General features: G+C 43.0%; 3 protein-coding genes across 3 annotated transcripts; 2 read left to right on the plus strand and 1 right to left on the minus strand.

The window, feature by feature from the left end:
- Positions 1-4,523: 4,523 nt before the first annotated feature.
- On the plus strand, positions 4,524-9,019 carry EAE97_002541 (uncharacterized protein; the record flags this gene model as incomplete). Its single annotated transcript, XM_038873052.1, has 3 exons — positions 4,524-4,582; positions 4,669-8,073; positions 8,125-9,019. 3 exons carry the CDS (start codon positions 4,524-4,526, stop codon positions 9,017-9,019), a joined length of 4,359 nt encoding a protein of 1,452 aa, XP_038736258.1.
- A 991-nt stretch (positions 9,020-10,010) lies between these two features.
- EAE97_002542 (uncharacterized protein) lies at positions 10,011-11,686 on the minus strand (the record flags this gene model as incomplete). Its single annotated transcript, XM_038873053.1, has 2 exons — positions 10,011-11,269; positions 11,323-11,686. The coding sequence occupies 2 exons, from the start codon at positions 11,684-11,686 to the stop codon at positions 10,011-10,013; spliced, it is 1,623 nt and encodes a 540-aa protein (XP_038736259.1).
- A 716-nt stretch (positions 11,687-12,402) lies between these two features.
- EAE97_002543 (uncharacterized protein) lies at positions 12,403-16,879 on the plus strand (the record flags this gene model as incomplete). Its single annotated transcript, XM_038873054.1, has 10 exons — positions 12,403-13,518; positions 13,686-14,317; positions 14,639-15,268; positions 15,319-15,719; positions 15,766-15,834; positions 15,883-15,935; positions 15,993-16,250; positions 16,300-16,510; positions 16,603-16,684; positions 16,774-16,879. 10 exons carry the CDS (start codon positions 12,403-12,405, stop codon positions 16,877-16,879), a joined length of 3,558 nt encoding a protein of 1,185 aa, XP_038736260.1.
- Positions 16,880-17,181: the final 302 nt, after the last annotated feature.

Here is a 17,181-nt window from a genome sequence, read left to right on the forward strand (position 1 = left end):
AATCATGAGATGTGAAATACATACATAGTGACATAGTGACATAGTGACATTCGGAATCAATAGTTCCATATGGATTATGGAATCAGCAGATGATCTAGAAGCCAGATACGAATCTGATACAGATGAGTGTGGCTGAGGAGTTTGGTATCTTGTTTCTGAATTGGAGAGGGTTGGTCTGAGTCTCGTGTCTGAATGAATGAATGAATGGAAAAGCGCCACGCTACGTATTCATCGCGGCTTATACCCACGCTTACACTTGCACTTGCAAGCAAGCAAGTAAGTCGATACTTCATGATCAGCAGATATGATACTGGATGAACCATGAGAGTGCCAATACCCATTACCCATCATCCATCCATTGTAGCTGAAAGCTTCTCGGCGAGAAATTCATCATCGTAGCATAGCATAGCATAGCATCGCATCGCGCGAGACCGCTCCACGAACAAATTGAAAAACCGCCCTCCATCCATCTTGCACTTCGCCGCCTTCGCCAAGTGCATAGTACACACCCACGCAAGCGTATTCGTTTTTACGCTTACAAGCACAGGCAGAATCACCCTCTCAGTCTCAAACATACGTACCAGTTACATCGCAAACCCGATACGAAAGAAACAGATCATACCATACCCAAACAGCATATCAAGGCAAGACAATTCAAGAAAGAAAGAATCATAAGCCAAGGAGGCTTAGCGAAAGATTAATCGCTCGTACAGGGACGTGAAATGGCGGGGTGGAACTCTAGATTCCTCTATACGACTAGAGTTCATCTCCGAGCGCTGAGAAGATCCGGGAAGGTTTCGTGTCTGGAGTCTTGAGAGCTTATCAAGGTATCTATCTATCTATCATGCGGTATGCTAGTGCGTGATATGATCTAGATGTCGATCATTAAGTTCCACATCCATCCGCACAGCCTTCTTTATGCTGCTGAGAAAAAAAATGAAAAAAATCTCTCACTCTCACACTCTCACACTCTCACAAAAAAACTCAAGTCCCGCTTGAGGAATGTGTGTGATGTGATTGAATGGTGTGATAGATAGCCAGGTAGCCATCTCAACACCAGGTAGCGCAAAGAGAACATGACATACCGTTACACGGCTATCCAACCAACCGATAAGCTCGCACGTCGTACTAAGCGACTGCGCCCCCTTTCCCCCGATTTTTCTTGCCACCTTATCACAGCGTAGGAGCCGTTTCCGGCAGGTACAAGACATTTCGATGGAGAGGACGTCCGAAGAAGAAGGAAGAGGAATGATTACGATAGGATAGGATATGAGATGAGATGAGATATCCAAGCCAAATTTTTTTTTTCTCGTTTGCCTTTTGCAGAGCCCACCGGTGTTTGCGTGCAGTATCTGATGTGATTCGATCTGATCCGATCCGGTGGAGGTAAATAGCTAGATAGATAAGCAGAAGAGGAGTTACCGTATTGGAAAATAACCGAATGCATGGCATGCAGACGCACGCAGTACGAAATGAAAACCGGAACCGAGAAAATTGCGTCTTGGGCAATATGGATAGCCTATACCATACATTCTGCAAAAATTATCCGATGCCTGCCTCGGGTAAAGAAAGTAAAATTTTTGAACGCCGATGATCTCTAGAGAGGCGCACTTTGGGCGTATCTCGCAAAATCCGGTCCTCGCTACCAAGCACAGCCAAGAGGGGCATTGCTCTGGGCAAAAGGAAGAATTGGGAATGGCCAAGCGAATCAAATGCCTCAAGGCGAGGGATATTGAAGGAGGCGGCGCCTGATGAAGCGGGTGGTGTAGAGATGTAATTTTGTTGATTAGGCAATCGATGTGAATATCTGGGTAAATTAATGGGAGGTGGGATGCGAATGGGAGGGCACGATGGGAAGTTTCTGTATTAACGATTAGAAAAAGTGAAATGGATATAGTATTCTGATACATCCAATCCGATTCAAACCAGTCCAATTCAATCCAGTGATGAATAATGAATTACAAAAAGTATCATCAGCCTTCTCTTAAAGGTGTGGTAATCCTTGTCTATGGCATTTCCAACCCCCAACATGAGATTGGAGAATTCATCAAACAATGTTTATCACAGATTACGACACTTTTATTAGTCGGAGGCAATATATGGTTTTAGGCAATTTTGACAGGTATAGCTGCAATCTATAGATTGGCATGCCAAGGTTTATGCTTGATGTGATTGATTCTGGAAGATTTCAATGTGGAGAAGAATTTGTTTGAAAAAACTCTCTTTCCTCTGCCGTGTTTGGAATCAGGATTGTGCCGTCACTAGGGCAATTTATTTTATATCTTCGTTTCGAATGATTGAGATGGGGCAATTTGTACTACAACACATGTTATCGCTGTAATATCAAGGCGGCACAAACTTGCATGTGCGGATGGGGATGGATGGGAGCATACTCACAGATTCACATATTGATTGCCTGGTACTACCGTGATCACCCCTTTCCCCATGCTGTTGTTGAATGGTTGAAATCAATCAAAATGCCTCAAGATGGCGATGGGTAGTTGATGGTGGATAGCTGATGATTGACATTCGATAATTGATTGGTGAAATGGTATGCCAAGCAAGCGTTCATTGATGAATATGGGGAATTTCTTTGACTTCTTGATTGGAGACAACAAATATCGACCCAAAGTTGTTGTTTACCCTTCCAAGCGATTTTAATCATCAGATTCGATTTCTTCTAGTTCTCTCCCTCTCCTCCACCCAGACCCAGACCATCTATCATACCATCAATATTAGTTGCGTTGGCTCAATTAGCTTGGACTTTCCTTTCTGGCACAAAGTCTTGGAAATTCACCATAACTAATAACCTCTGATGGTGACAACGATGATGATGATGATGATGATACTGATAAGAGAGAAACGAGAGACATCAATACCAACCACGGATATATTCTGAGCTGTGAAGGGATTCAGATTCGGTGAGAGCCCCGATGTGGAGTATCATGGAGGTCATCAACGGATATGAAAGTCTCCTTCTAGCTTTCAATTTCAGAGTGGAGAAGGTACCTGAGTAAAACTAGTCCTAATCGAGTAATCAAGTAATCGCAAAATTCCCGTAGGATGTCTAGAACATCGGAATTAAAAGCTTGTCTGTGATTATATTACTCACATAGGATAAGATCGCTACCAAACTAATCTAAATAGAGTAAGATGTAAAGAATGGACCATAGGATGGCAACAAACGGGCGGGTCTTCCAGGTTGGTGTCCGTTTGTGTTGTTTCCAATGTCGAGTGCCGTGGGTGCGTGGGTGCGTGAGTGTGTGAGTGTAAGATCAATCAAACAAAACAAAATATACGGAGGTACATTTTATATTGAATATCCGACATTGGATTATGATTGTGAGTGATTGTGATGGTGATGATGATGATGGCTTTGGGTGAGATAAAACACATCAAGAGATTGCCTTGCTCACGTGTTTTAAATCATAATCTCTCACTCTCCTAGGTGAAAGGCATCTCTCCAATCAAATCATGATGATGATAATGATGATGATGAAACTCAATCAATTTTCCTTGTCGCTTTCTTTCTTTTCTTCTCTTGTACTCCAGTCTCCATCCAGTCTCCAGTCTCCAATCTCCAGTCTCTACCGCCCTTTTCGTTTCGTTGGTAGTAGTTCTCTGTAGTTCTCCAAAGGATCCGTCGTGTTCATTCGTTCATTTGTTCAAGTTGTTCCATTGACGCTCTGTTGCAAAATAAAGTTTTCTTGCACTGCCTCAATGTGAAAGGCTTGGCACTAACCCTGCCCAAACCACCATACCTATCCTCTCTCTCACTTGACTACTTTTTCTATCTATGCCTCCCTACCTATCCTATCGTAGCTTACTACGGTTTTACGATTCTACACCGTGCTCTCCTTACTCCTAGAATTTCCTTTGCCTGGAGAATAATAAGAAAGATTCAAAAGAAAAAAGAGGAATCGTACTCGGTTCCTTCAATATCAACTTCAACAAGCTACAGGAGAGCTTGTTCTTGCTGTCGCAAACATTATTTACTGGCGAATGGATCAAAAACTCTCTTAACCTTCCATCATCAAATTGCGCCTACCTCCCAAGGAAATTCCAAGCCATTGACCGCCAGACACTTTTGGTGAAGTTGCAAGTCAAAGTGCTGTGGGCTGTTTGATGTACGAGTCCTTTAGGTGAGCTATCATACACCTCTGCTGTTGTTCATATCCACAATTGCACAAGGCTTCAATAACCCTTTCCCCTTCCTTCTTCTCTTCATCGTGATTCCTCTTGGATATTCTTCTCGGTTAATATTTTTCGACCAACTTTCTGTCATGATTATTGGAATCTGGCATGTGAATCAAATTTGAAGTTCAATTTCACATAGCTTGGAAGACCTTGGCTTATATATCCTTTGACTCTCTAGATTTTGACTGCCATCATCCATAACACAGCCTCTCTTCGATGCCTACGAGTCATAAGAAACTTCATTCCATCAAATAACCGCCAAGGCTTGCGCCTCGGGCTGTGTATTGACAAAACAACGAAAGAGCTTTATACCAAATCAATTTAGTATGTCGGACTCAGGTGGAACTTCTCCAGCTCCAAGCTCGGGGGCGAAGAGGCAAAGAGCGTAAGTCTTAGATCCCTGCCTCCCTTACTTCCCTATACATACCAACAATTCCATGCCCAAAATGGCTAATGTTTCACCGAATAAAGACCTACGATAACAATCGATACCTCTGCTGTTCGTAACATGAGTCCACCTCAAGCTATGGATAACGACGCGGTTGCTTTGAGGGCTCTACCCAACTCCCCTTCAACTTTACAAGGCGATATCAGTCCTGCGACATATGATGGAACAGGATCACAACCTCGAGCTCCTCATCATTCTAGTCAAGGGAGTCATTCGTCGATACCACAATTAAGAGCGACAAACTCATTCGACAGCCGAGATAGCAGGCCGACATCACCACATAATGTTTCATCGCCAACGTCCAGAGGCACTCCGGGGTTCCTGGCAGTTCCTGGTCTTCGATCACGACAAAACTCGATCGAATCTGACGATGGAAACCATTCAAATACAAATTACAGCGGCGACACTTACGCTGGAGGCTCAAACGCAGGACAGATGGATAAACACAGAGAGTTGGATGGAAATAATGATATAATGAATGACCCGGATGCTTTGAAGCCGGATCTAGGAACTGAAGAGGACTTTGAAGTTGAAAACAACAGTTTTGGATTCTCTCAAGGACAACTTAATAAATTAGTCAATGGTAAAAGTTTGGCGGCTTTCTACGCCCTCGGAGGTCTTGCAGGATTAGAAAAGGGATTACGGACGGATCGAAGAAGTGGTTTGAGTGTGGACGAGCATTCATTAGATGGAACGATATCTTTCGAGGAAGCAAGAGCTGCCGCATCTCGAGATTCACCAGATCTCAGCGAACAATCGAAGTCTTCGAAGATTCCAATAGCTACCAAGGTATCTTCGTTGCCATCGACAGGGTCTGGACATGGTCAATCGAATACTCAAGTACAGGGTGCTTATTCTGATCGAAAACGCGTCTTCAAGGACAATCGATTACCCGAGAAGAAAGGCAAAAGCATTTTCGAATTAATGTGGATTACTTATAATGACAAGGTTCTGATCCTGCTGTCAATAGCAGCCGCGATATCATTGGGTGTTGGACTATACCAAACTTTTGGAACGAAACACGACGCAGAACATCCTCCTATCGAATGGGTTGAAGGTGTTGCTATCATAGTAGCCATTTTGGTTGTGGTTATTGTGGGATCTCTTAACGATTATCAAAAGGAACGCCAATTCGTCAAACTTAATAAGAAAAAGGAAGATCGTGATGTGAACGTGATTCGGTCTGGAAAAACTGTGGAAATCTCGGTATTCGATGTTTTGGTTGGTGACGTTATGCATCTAGAACCAGGAGATATGATCCCCGTGGATGGAATCTTCATCGAAGGACACAATGTTGTATGCAACGAATCTCAGACAACCGGAGAATCTGATTTGATCCGAAAGCGACCAGCTGATGAAGTCTACAATGCAATTCAAAATCACGACAACTTGAGGAAATTGGACCCTTTCATCCTTTCGGGAGCCCAGGTCAGTGAGGGTGTTGGAACATTCATGGTCACAGCTACAGGTGTGAACTCCATGTACGGAAAGACATTGGTTGCACTTCGAGAAGATCCTGAATCTACACCTCTTCAAACAAAACTGAACACACTCGCCGAATACATTGCGAAACTTGGTGGTGCCGCAGGTTTACTCCTCTTCATCGTCCTGTTTATCGAATTTCTGGTCCGTCTCCCCAAAAATCACAATACTCCAACCGAAAAGGGTCAAGAATTTCTCAACATTTTCATCGTCACAGTTACAATTATTGTGGTTGCTGTTCCTGAAGGTTTACCGCTTGCCGTCACACTAGCCTTGGCTTTTGCTACGACTCGCATGTTGAAGGACAACAATTTGGTTAGACATCTCAAAGCTTGTGAGGTCATGGGGAATGCTACTACTATTTGCTCGGACAAGACTGGTACTTTGACTCAGAACAAGATGTTAGTTGTTGCAGGAACCGTGGGAACTAGCTCTCGATTTGGTGGTACAATTGAATCGATCGATAAAGATCAAGTGGACAAAGGCAAGCAACCACAGCGAGAAGTAGACAATATGTCTCCAGGAGAAGTGGTATCCACTTTGGATCCAAGTGTCAAGGAATTAATCAAGCACTCGGTTGTTCTAAACTCTACAGCTTTCGAGGGCGAGGTTGAAGGTCAAAGCAGCTTCATCGGTTCTAAAACAGAAACTGCGCTCTTGCTTTTCGTACGGGAACACATCGGACTCAGTTCACTCGACCAAGAGCGCTCTAATGCCACCATCACACAATTGATTCCTTTTGATTCAGGCCGAAAATGTATGGGAGTTGTCGTACAACTTGACAACGGAAAATACAGGCTCTACGTTAAGGGTGCTTCTGAGATTCTTCTCGAAAAGTGCTCGGACATCATTCGCGACCCAACTAAGGACACTAGCAGCGTTCACATGACCGATGATAACCGTCAAACTTTGACTTCGCTCATTGACAATTATGCTTCCCGATCGCTTCGTACCATCGCCCTCGTATACAAAGATTTCGATAGATGGCCTGCCAAGGGCGCTCGGATCATTGAAGGAGAGAAAAATCAAGCTGTTTTCGATGATATTTTCAAGCATATGGTTCTCTTGGGCATTGTAGGAATTCAGGATCCTCTTCGTGATGGTGTCCCCGAGGCTGTTCGTATTTGTCAAAACGCCGGTGTGATTGTTCGCATGGTTACTGGAGATAACATGGTCACTGCTAAAGCTATCGCCGAAGAGTGTGGTATCTACACTCCGGGCGGTATCATCATGGAAGGTCCAACTTTCCGAAATTTGAGTCAGGCCAAGAAGGAGCAGATGATTCCACGTTTACAAGTCCTTGCACGATCCAGTCCAAAAGACAAAGAGGATTTGGTTAAAGCTCTCAAGAAACTTGGCGAAACTGTTGCAGTTACTGGTGATGGTACTAATGATGCGCCTGCCTTAAAGAAGGCTGACGTTGGTTTCTCTATGGGTATTGCTGGTACTGAGGTTGCAAAGGAAGCTTCTGCTATCATTCTTATGGACGATAACTTCAACTCGATTGTCAAGGCTATGATGTGGGGACGTGCTGTTAACGATGCAGTAAAAAAATTCTTGCAATTTCAAGTTACTGTCAACATTACTGCCGTTCTCTTAACTTTCATTTCAGCTGTTGCCAGTTCGGACGAAACTTCTGTTCTTACTGCTGTACAATTGTTGTGGGTCAACCTTATTATGGATACCATGGCAGCTCTTGCATTGGCTACCGATCCACCAACTGCGAGCATTCTTGATCGAAAACCGGACCCCAAATCTGCACCTCTTATCACCATGACGATGTGGAAAATGATTATTGGCGAATCGATTTATCAACTTACCATCACCTTACTTTTGTTCTTTGGCGCTGAAAGCATTCTTTCGTATCAATCCGATCGTGAAATTGCACAGATTCCAACTCTTGTCTTCAACACATTTGTGTGGATGCAAATCTTCAATCAATGGAAGTAAGTATTTTGAAAATCCAAAACTTTGAATTCTATACTGACTAAATTTAGTAACCGTCGTCTTGATAACAAGTTCAACATCTTTGAAGGAGTCTCTCGCAATTGGTTCTTCATGGCAATCAATGTTGTCATGGTCGGTGGTCAGGTTATGATCATTTTTGTTGGTGGCAAAGCTTTTAATGTAGTTCATCTCAACGCAGCTCAATGGGCATACTCCATCATTCTCGGGTTCTTGTCTATCCCGGTTGGAGCTTGCATTCGTCTCATCCCTGATGAGTTACTCATCTCGCTGGTCCCAAGCTATTTGAAGAACCGAAAGAAGAATCCAGAAGTAACCATCTCTGATGAGGAGGAGCAGTTCAGATTCCCTAAGCCATTGGCAGATGTCAAAGAAGAATTGACTTTCCTCAAGAAGTTTAAGGGTGGTCGATTGAACAACTTGAAATTTGCCATGCAACAAACTCGCGATCAATTATTGCCACGTTCTAGGAGTGGTTCTCGATCAAGAGAAAATTCTATAGCACCAGGAACACCTTCAGACGATCCCAACCGAGAGGACGCTTTTGGCAAGAATGGCTACTCAACTCCTGAAACCCGCAAACGTGGACGAAGCACCAGATCTCGATCAAATTCAGCATTAGGTGCCACGACTGTCATGGCTGGTATCATCGCTGGTAGTGTTGCTGGATGGTCTCCGATTGAGAGAAACTACGGTGAGAGCGACGCGATGGGATTTACACGTTCTAAAGCAAGATCCGAAATCGAAGCTTCTGATGAAATTCAAATTCACCCAGATACCAAGCCGGATGATCCAATCATCACCGAAAACCCAACTCATCTCGATGCTCCACCATCCCAAATCCCGGAAATCTCACCAGTCCCTGCGGCTGACATTCCGACGTTGAAGATTCCTACTCCAACAAAGAAATCTTCAAACGATGAATAACACCAATTTTATTCATCACATTTATTTGATAACTACAGAACCCAAACTTTATGTAGATATGTACTTTTACATTAGCGCTTGAGACAATGTTTTTGGTTTTCGTTCTTTCATTACGAACTTCATTGTGCTACTCAACATTAGCACCCGGCGCAAAGGGCGGAAAGAAATATACAATTATGGCGTTTCTCCTTCGATTCTTTTTTTATAGCTTCAACGACGGTCTTTTTAATACACATACCACATTTAAAATTTTGCTTGGGGTGGGGGAGAGAATGGGTGTAGATATTTGAGGTGAAGGGATGGATGAATTGGTGAGCGGAGGAGGAAAAGAGCAACAGAAAAAAAAACAAGATACCAACTTAGTATGTTTTGAGCGAATTAGATATGAATATGAATGAGATATTGATAGCGAGTGAGCAATCGAGAGGTATGTTTTTATGGATAGATGATTGGTGATGAATCAAGAAGGATGGATGTATGTGTGCATGCGTGCACGCATCGATTTTTAGTTTAGTTTATACCTGCCTTGAAGTTGGCACATTAGGGAAAATTACAGATGAATGTAAGAGGATTCATAAAATATATGAGTGCAGCTGTGCATCGTGTGATTGATCAATTGCATAATTGATTTCGTTATTCTTGTTGAATGATTGAATGAATGTTTCAAATATTGATATGCTTGTTACCCATCCCACCCTGTATCTCCATGAACAATCCTTAAGGAAACCCCAATCATCCGGAACCCCTTGCTTACATATGTATTACGAGATTAATATAAAATTCTGACGATGCCCATTCTTACAGATGAAGTATTTGATAGACTCCTAAGAAATTCTATGTATTTGCGCCTGCTCTGTACAAATTTTCTATCTGTAAGAGTTTGTCCATGGACATCCAAATTGGCAAATTAAATAATGCGAAGAAAGCTACTCTCCAAACGCCATGTTATTATGTGATTTCGTATCCGGAGACCAGACTTCGGAGCTCAAATCTAAGACGACTTAGGTTCTGTTGCTGATTTCGATGGTGGTTTGGGGCGGGTTTGTATGAATTGATGGCGATGGGGATAATCGGGGTGCGTCTCGATTTCAATTTCTTGATTATTGGGAACCATCCCGTGGTTGAGATCCCAATCGAGTTCCTTGCAAATTTTCGAGACGACGACGTCGCATAAACCAATGAGGTCGATGTCGAAAGCGAGGTGACCAATGGGATCCCGATTGATTTGAATTTGTGGGACGTGGCTAGGAAGATATGGAACTATCTCGCTGACTGGTGCGACCTTCAAGGATGTACCGATTGTGATGACGAGATCGACTTGATCTCTATCATGCTTGCTGAGTCTGTCCGAGAAGACATCAGGAAGTTTTTCGCCGAAGAAAGTGATGTCCGGCTTCATGATGCCAGATTCGGGAATATCATCGCTTTCGTTGTCATCACTATATTGTCCGTTTTTCTTTTTCTTGCCACCCATCGAAATTTTCCTACGCTTGCGAGGGATAGTTGATTGAGAAACGGGTGGGCAATTTGTCCTTTTGCATCGTGGGATTAACCCAGCTCTGATATCGTCGAAAATTTCCTCGCCCTTTACTCGGTACCCGCAAGCTTGACACGTGGCGGTTGCGAACGATCCATGACAGTGAATGACCTTTTCTGGCTTTATTCCCGCAACGCTTTCGATGTTGTCAATATTTTGTGTGTAGTTGGTGAGTAATTTGCCTTTCCTTTGCAAAAGTTCTATAAATTGATGGGTTGGGGAATGTCGAAATGTTTCTGGCAGAATGGCCTTTGCAACACCAAAAAAAATTGACGGATCTTCTTTGAACTTATTAATGTTGAAAATCTCCTGGGGATCGTCGAGATTCAAGTGTCCGAACTGTGCGTACAGTCCATTTGCGGATCTGAAATCGGGTATACCAAGAGAAGTGGAAATACCGGCGCCGGTGATGACAACGATTTTCTTGGCATGTTTAATGAGGTCTATAGCATCCGCGACAGTGTTATACGTCGGAATTTTTATACGTTTCTGCAATTCACGGCGAATAGCGAAACTTAGAAACTGATAGTATTCTTCATCGGGTAGACCTTCAAGGTGCATTGGTGGGAGGACACCAAACGCAGTCAAGAGCTTTTTAGCGGTAATAGCGTCCGCTTCCACAGTAACTGCACAGAATTCTCGGGGTCCGAGTTTTCGAAGCAAGTTACGATAATGCTGACTTTCCTTACGAGTGCATCGCTCAGGATCAGAATCTGATATTTGTTTTTAGCATATTTGACGATCAGAAGATAGGGGGTGAACTTACGATTATCAAGTATATTATCATCAGTCAAAGCTTCGACAGCATCCTCCATAAGGCTACTATCAATAGAATCATCGTCATCTTCACCACCATCATCATCGTCTTCTTCTTCTTCTTCTTCTTCTTCTCCGGCTTCCTCTTCGAATTCGTCTCCTATACTATTTTCATTGGCATCTAAAGCCGCTTCGAGATCCTCCGACGCTGCATTTTGGTGGTGTTGCGGTATGCCACGTGAGATGCCTCGAACAGCACCGTGGAGCGCCACATCATCAATTTCTGAACTTTCCTCATCAGACACCAAATCGATAACTTTTGAAGAGGACATCGTGAGAGTAGAGCCTACACCATTTAATGTAGCGGAACTCATACTGGATGAACCAATCTTGAAGTCTGACATAAAAGGTTGGGATATCGAGAAATGGATGATGTGGAGAGTGGAGATATATCCCAGGAGGTGTGCGTTTGCTTCCAAGGCTAGCTTAGGACAGGGCTCGTTAGGCTAGCGTAGTTAGTCTCTTCAGCACGTGCATATTATAGTAGTCAAGAAGACACCCTTGTGAAATTATTAGTCAGCAATTCCCTCGTGCATGACTGCAGTGTGTCTTAGTCAGCAATGTTGGAATTGAGAATTGAACAATCGATAACGGTTGGTTTGAGATGTTATGTGGCAAATGATTGGTTGGTATAATTCGATAAGAGAGGTTCGTGAACAGGCGGGCGGGCTACTTGAGAAAAAAGAAAAAAGGAAAAAGGACCTGAATTCGTACCTGCCTGGGAGGTAAGTAGATTATCTGATTGCCCAATGTGGATATTTTTTTTATTAGAGTTATCCGATAATGAAGCTTTCAAGTTTCCCTCATACCGCCCAAAGACTGAAGATCGAAATGAATCCCAAGTACCCATATTATTTTCTACCTAGTGGAGACATTAAAGGTGGAAATTTTATAAATATAAACTCTCCTATTACTTGAAACTACCGGTACTCTTTGTTTTACCCATATCCTCTCAATTGAGTCGGGAAATGCATCTGAATAGTCTCATTTGCGTCATAGTTTCTCGTTATTCTCCGTTCCACCAGCCGCAATGGCTTCCACCAGAGACAATGGAGATAACAATCAATCATCCCCTCTATCATCCCCTCCTCCTCATATAATTTTCTCTACTCCATCCTTCACTCCCAGATTTGGTCGAAGAGAGTCGATTACAGCAGCAGATGATGGATCACACATTCGTCGAAGGCTTCACAAGCCTGTCGTGAATATTAAATCGCACACTCATGATAGACACATCCGAGTACAAGAACCAGAAGGAAGTCAAGCAAAATCGCCCGCTGCTAGTATATATATGGGATCATATACTCCACGACGATCAAGATCTCTGGCTGGTTCAAGACCTGGTTCTATCAAAAGTCCTCCAACATCAAATCCAGCTTCTCCTAGAAGCAGTTTCAGTTTCAGTCATAGTCACATGAGTCACTTGTCGGATCTTTTACAAGATTATAATTTAGATCTCGAAACATATGGCGTTGAAGAATTGAGAGATGGATTTTTCGATGCTGCCTTCTTTAAGCCACCGAAAATAAGTCATGAAGAGCTCATGAGGGATGCAGAATTTACATTACCAGCGGGGTTCAAGAAACATCATCCATTGTCATTAAAGCGTTTCTTCCCAAGACAATGGAATGGAATCAAGGAAATTTCCAAACAATTGGTGACTACACGAGCTGGTATCAAGCTCATCAAATCGTTCCTACCTTTCTTTATTTCTTATATTTTGTGTTTGGTTCCCGTTATCAGAAATTGGCTTGGTCGTTACAATTACATCATGGTCATATCGACAATTATCAACCATTCAGGTCGAAGTGTTGGCGCTCAGATTGATGGAGCGATACTGACGATTTTCGGAACTGCGGGTGGATTAGGGTGGGGGGCTTTTGCTCTGTGGCTATCAGATTCTACGGCTGTTGCCAGACGAGGATATGGAGGAATTTTGGCCGCTTTCCTTCTTGTTTTCATGGGCATGATCGCGGCACTCCGTTCGTATTACATAAGATTGTACCAACTGGTACTATGTGCTGGGATGGCAGTTTTATTTACCTGTCTTGCCGATACCTCTGAGACTATTGCTTGGAGGGTGCTATTTGAATATGGCATACCATGGTTGCTTGGCCAAGCTATTGCTCTCATAGTGTGCTGTGTTGTAAGTAAAGTTCCTTTGCAGAATTATCCCGCGAATTTGTTTGTCGGTGAGACTTTTGTTATTTCACTCTGCGAGTCTTGTCCATATTGGAACTCGGCAAAAACTTGCATCTTCGCGATTCAATCAACCCTTTGCCTTCCACATCAGACACCGCTAACATCACCTAGGTGGTTCCTGATGCTGGCGCAAGATCTTTGGCTGTGAGCTTACACAATGCCTTTGACATTATGCAAAAAGGACTCCAACTCCCTCAATCAGAGCCAGTAACTGTCCATAGACAGCTGGCATTTACTTTCGTCAACCTTTCACAGGCGTACAGAGATTTGGTTCTTGATATATCTATTACCCGCTTCAAGCCCTCGGACGTTGAAATATTGCGAAATTTAATGCAAGCAGTGATAAGATCTTTCTTGTCTCTCCGAATGGAATCCCATTTGTTCGATGACTCTGATAAGGAAGAAGATTCCGACATAGCTCTATCCCCAGATGCATCAGCACTTAGTATTCGACGATTTCATTCTGCTTCAGTGATTAATATTGATGGTCCACGACGTCCAAAGCTACAGAGGTCAGATACTGAGGACCGAGCAGTGGAGTTGGTGGCCAGCAAACTTGCAGAGCCTACATCGAATTTATTGTCATGTTTGAAGATGGCATTACAAAGATGCGATGCTGTGTTAATGGACATGTCTGGACACAGAGTATTTCTCGGTCCTCCTAAGGATGTTTCTTCCGACATTGTGGGTGCGATTACGAGTATCAGAAAGGCCAAGATCAAATATGACGAAGAAGAAGAGCAGTATGTATTAGTTTCCTTGTTTTTTTTTAGTCTCCATGATTCTGTGCTATCCAAATCAGCGTATTGTTTTTCTGGATCTTTCATAATCCAGATGACTCTCTGATGGAATATGATTTCTGCATTTGTTTGGTACATGCTATCCGCTCAACGTATGAAGTTTGCTTGGAACTCTCATCTAGGCTGCATATCATTTCTATTTAAAGTATTAAATGACCTGGAACATCGAGTATTGACTATGCTCGGAAGTTCACCGCTCTTCAAAGACTGAAAAATGAGGGAACAGATTGTACCGTCCATTGATACTGACTTGAACGATCATAGGCTTCTCCAGAACCCAAATTTGCCTCCAACATATTCTGACCATCCTGAGGTTGTCGAAATATTTTTATTCGTCCATCCTATCAGACAAGCCGCAAATACTGCTGAAGCACTTCTCGTTAAAGTGAACGAAATGCAGCAGAGACGCCCTGGTTGGCGAATCTACCTGCCATCTTATCCATTTGGCAAAGCTCTCCAACGTACAAATGGACAAGTTCGACACGATAGAGGTGGAGTAACAGCAGGTTTCTTTTTCCGGAGTCAAAGAGAACTCGCCAAAACAATGAAAGGAATGGCAAATGTTTATAAACCTGCTCCACGGAAAGAAAGGGCCACAGAGGAAGAAGAAAATTATGACGATCTTGAGCCTACTGATACTAGAGGGGCATATGCCGAAGAGGAAGAAATAGCCATGGACAAGAATTCACAAGCTTCCAGACAAAAGCGCTTGAGATACAGAACTTGGAAAGTCCTTCATCGTTTACAAGGCTTCGAGACTAGATTTGCGTTCAAAGTTGCGATAGTAACTTCTCTCTTATCTGTGCCAGCATGGCTCAGCCAGAGTAGAAGTTGGTGGAACAAATATGAAAGTTGGTGGGCAGTTATAATGGTCTGGATAATGATGCATCCAAGGTGAGTACCGAATCGTCGATTTAAATAGGACTTGAACTAATTTTTAACAGAGTTGGTGGAAATCTCCAAGATTTAATAACCCGAGCTCTTTGTGCTATACTTGGCGCTGTATGGGGTGGTATAGCTTATGGTGCTGACAATGGCAATCCATACGTCATGGCTGTATTTGCAGCCATATTCATGATACCTATGATGTATCGATTCACGCAAAGTCCCCATCCGCGATCCGGAATCGTAGGTTGCATATCATTTGTAGTTGTTTCACTGGGTGCATATACAGCTCCGAATGACATCCCAGTTGTCACTGTGGCTTGGACTCGAGGAGTTGCTTTTCTGGTTGGTACCGTATCTGCTGTTATTGTTAATTGGTTTCTATGGCCATTTGTCGCGAGGCATGAATTGAGGAAGGCGTTGTCGTCGATGCTCATCTATTCAAGTATAATTTACAGAGGTAAGTTTATCCTGAGGATTACTGTATCTTTTATTAACTAATGCAGGTGTTGTGGCAAAATACGTGTATTATGAAGACGGAGAAGAGCCAGGTGTGAAAGATGTGCAACAATCTGGTACGTATTTTTGCCCATTACCTCTAAGCAGGTCTAATACTCTTGAAGAAATGCTGGAAGGTCGCCTGAGAGAAGGGTTTGTTAGGATACGACAACTATTGGTATGTTTCAAAGTTGACATTTGGTTTCCTAACTGTAAACATTCTGACACTTTGCAGGCTCTCACTCGTCATGAAATCCGACTTCGCGGCCCTTTCAACCCACTTCCTTATTCGGCGTTAATTGATGCCTGCGAACGGTTTTTCGAGTACCTTGTCTCTGTACGACAGTCCTCACTCTTTTTCCAACCACATTATCTTTCCGAGAACGAGCAGGCATCTGAATCGCTACTCTCCTTTCGACGTGATGCCGTCGCCTGTATCCTCATGAACTTGTATGTTTTGGCTGGAGCATTGCGAGGTGATAGGAAGGTTCCTGTAAGTTTCATCGTCCGACAAGTTAAATGTTTAATACTAACAAAAACAGCGATATCTTCCATCCGCAGCATCCGCTCGAAAACGGTTGTTAGACCATATGGCTCTACTGGAATCCATGAATGTTCCTGCGACATCTAGTAGTCTGTCCGTTAAGTCGAAACGAAGTAAAAGAAAAAGTAAGAGTAAGAAAAACAACGATACAAGTGAGACGGCAAATAACTTGCCCGGAGGGAAAAAATGGTCTCAGATCTATAGTTACAGTACGTACTTTATACTTTCGCCACTTGGGCTCTCCAAAACTTGAGCGTATTTGTCTACCCTCCCAAGACATAGTTTAACATAAATTTTCTAGGCTATAGCCAGTCCCTTACAGGATGTGTAACACAATTGGAACAACTATGCAGATATACCAAGGAAATCGTTGGTGAGCAAGGGTATGTGTCATTGTTATCTCTTTTCTCTCTGTTGATATTCTTCATCTTTAGACTGGACTATTAAACATTACTAATCGAAACCGCAACAGCTTTGATCCCATTCTTGAAGACGAATACGAAGATCTTACTCGCGACCGCGTGAGTGCTCACGGATTTCTTGATGGTCAAGTTACACCACGAACCACCAGAGGTTGAAGCGCCGATAATATAATGCGCAACAGTAGAATCACCCTTTATACAAAATTGATCAATAGGACCGCTGGCGCAACGGTAGCGCGTTCGACTCCAGATCGAAAGGTTATCCGTTCAAATCGGGTGTGGTTCAATACCTATTCCTTTGACTAATTTATCTTTTTGCTTTCCTTTATACCTCTTTTTGCCCTATGTATATGATTGCTTGGATCCTCTACGAATTGGTTTTGGTATGTGGTATGCGGTGTATAATGATGCATTTTTTGTACGGTATGTAATTATGGTACGGCGGTGTCAAAGGAGTT

This window comes from Botrytis byssoidea, assembly GCF_014898295.1.
Source record: "Botrytis byssoidea strain MUCL 94 chromosome Unknown BBYS_004, whole genome shotgun sequence".
In the NCBI taxonomy this organism is placed as follows: Eukaryota; Fungi; Ascomycota; class Leotiomycetes; order Helotiales; family Sclerotiniaceae; genus Botrytis; species Botrytis byssoidea.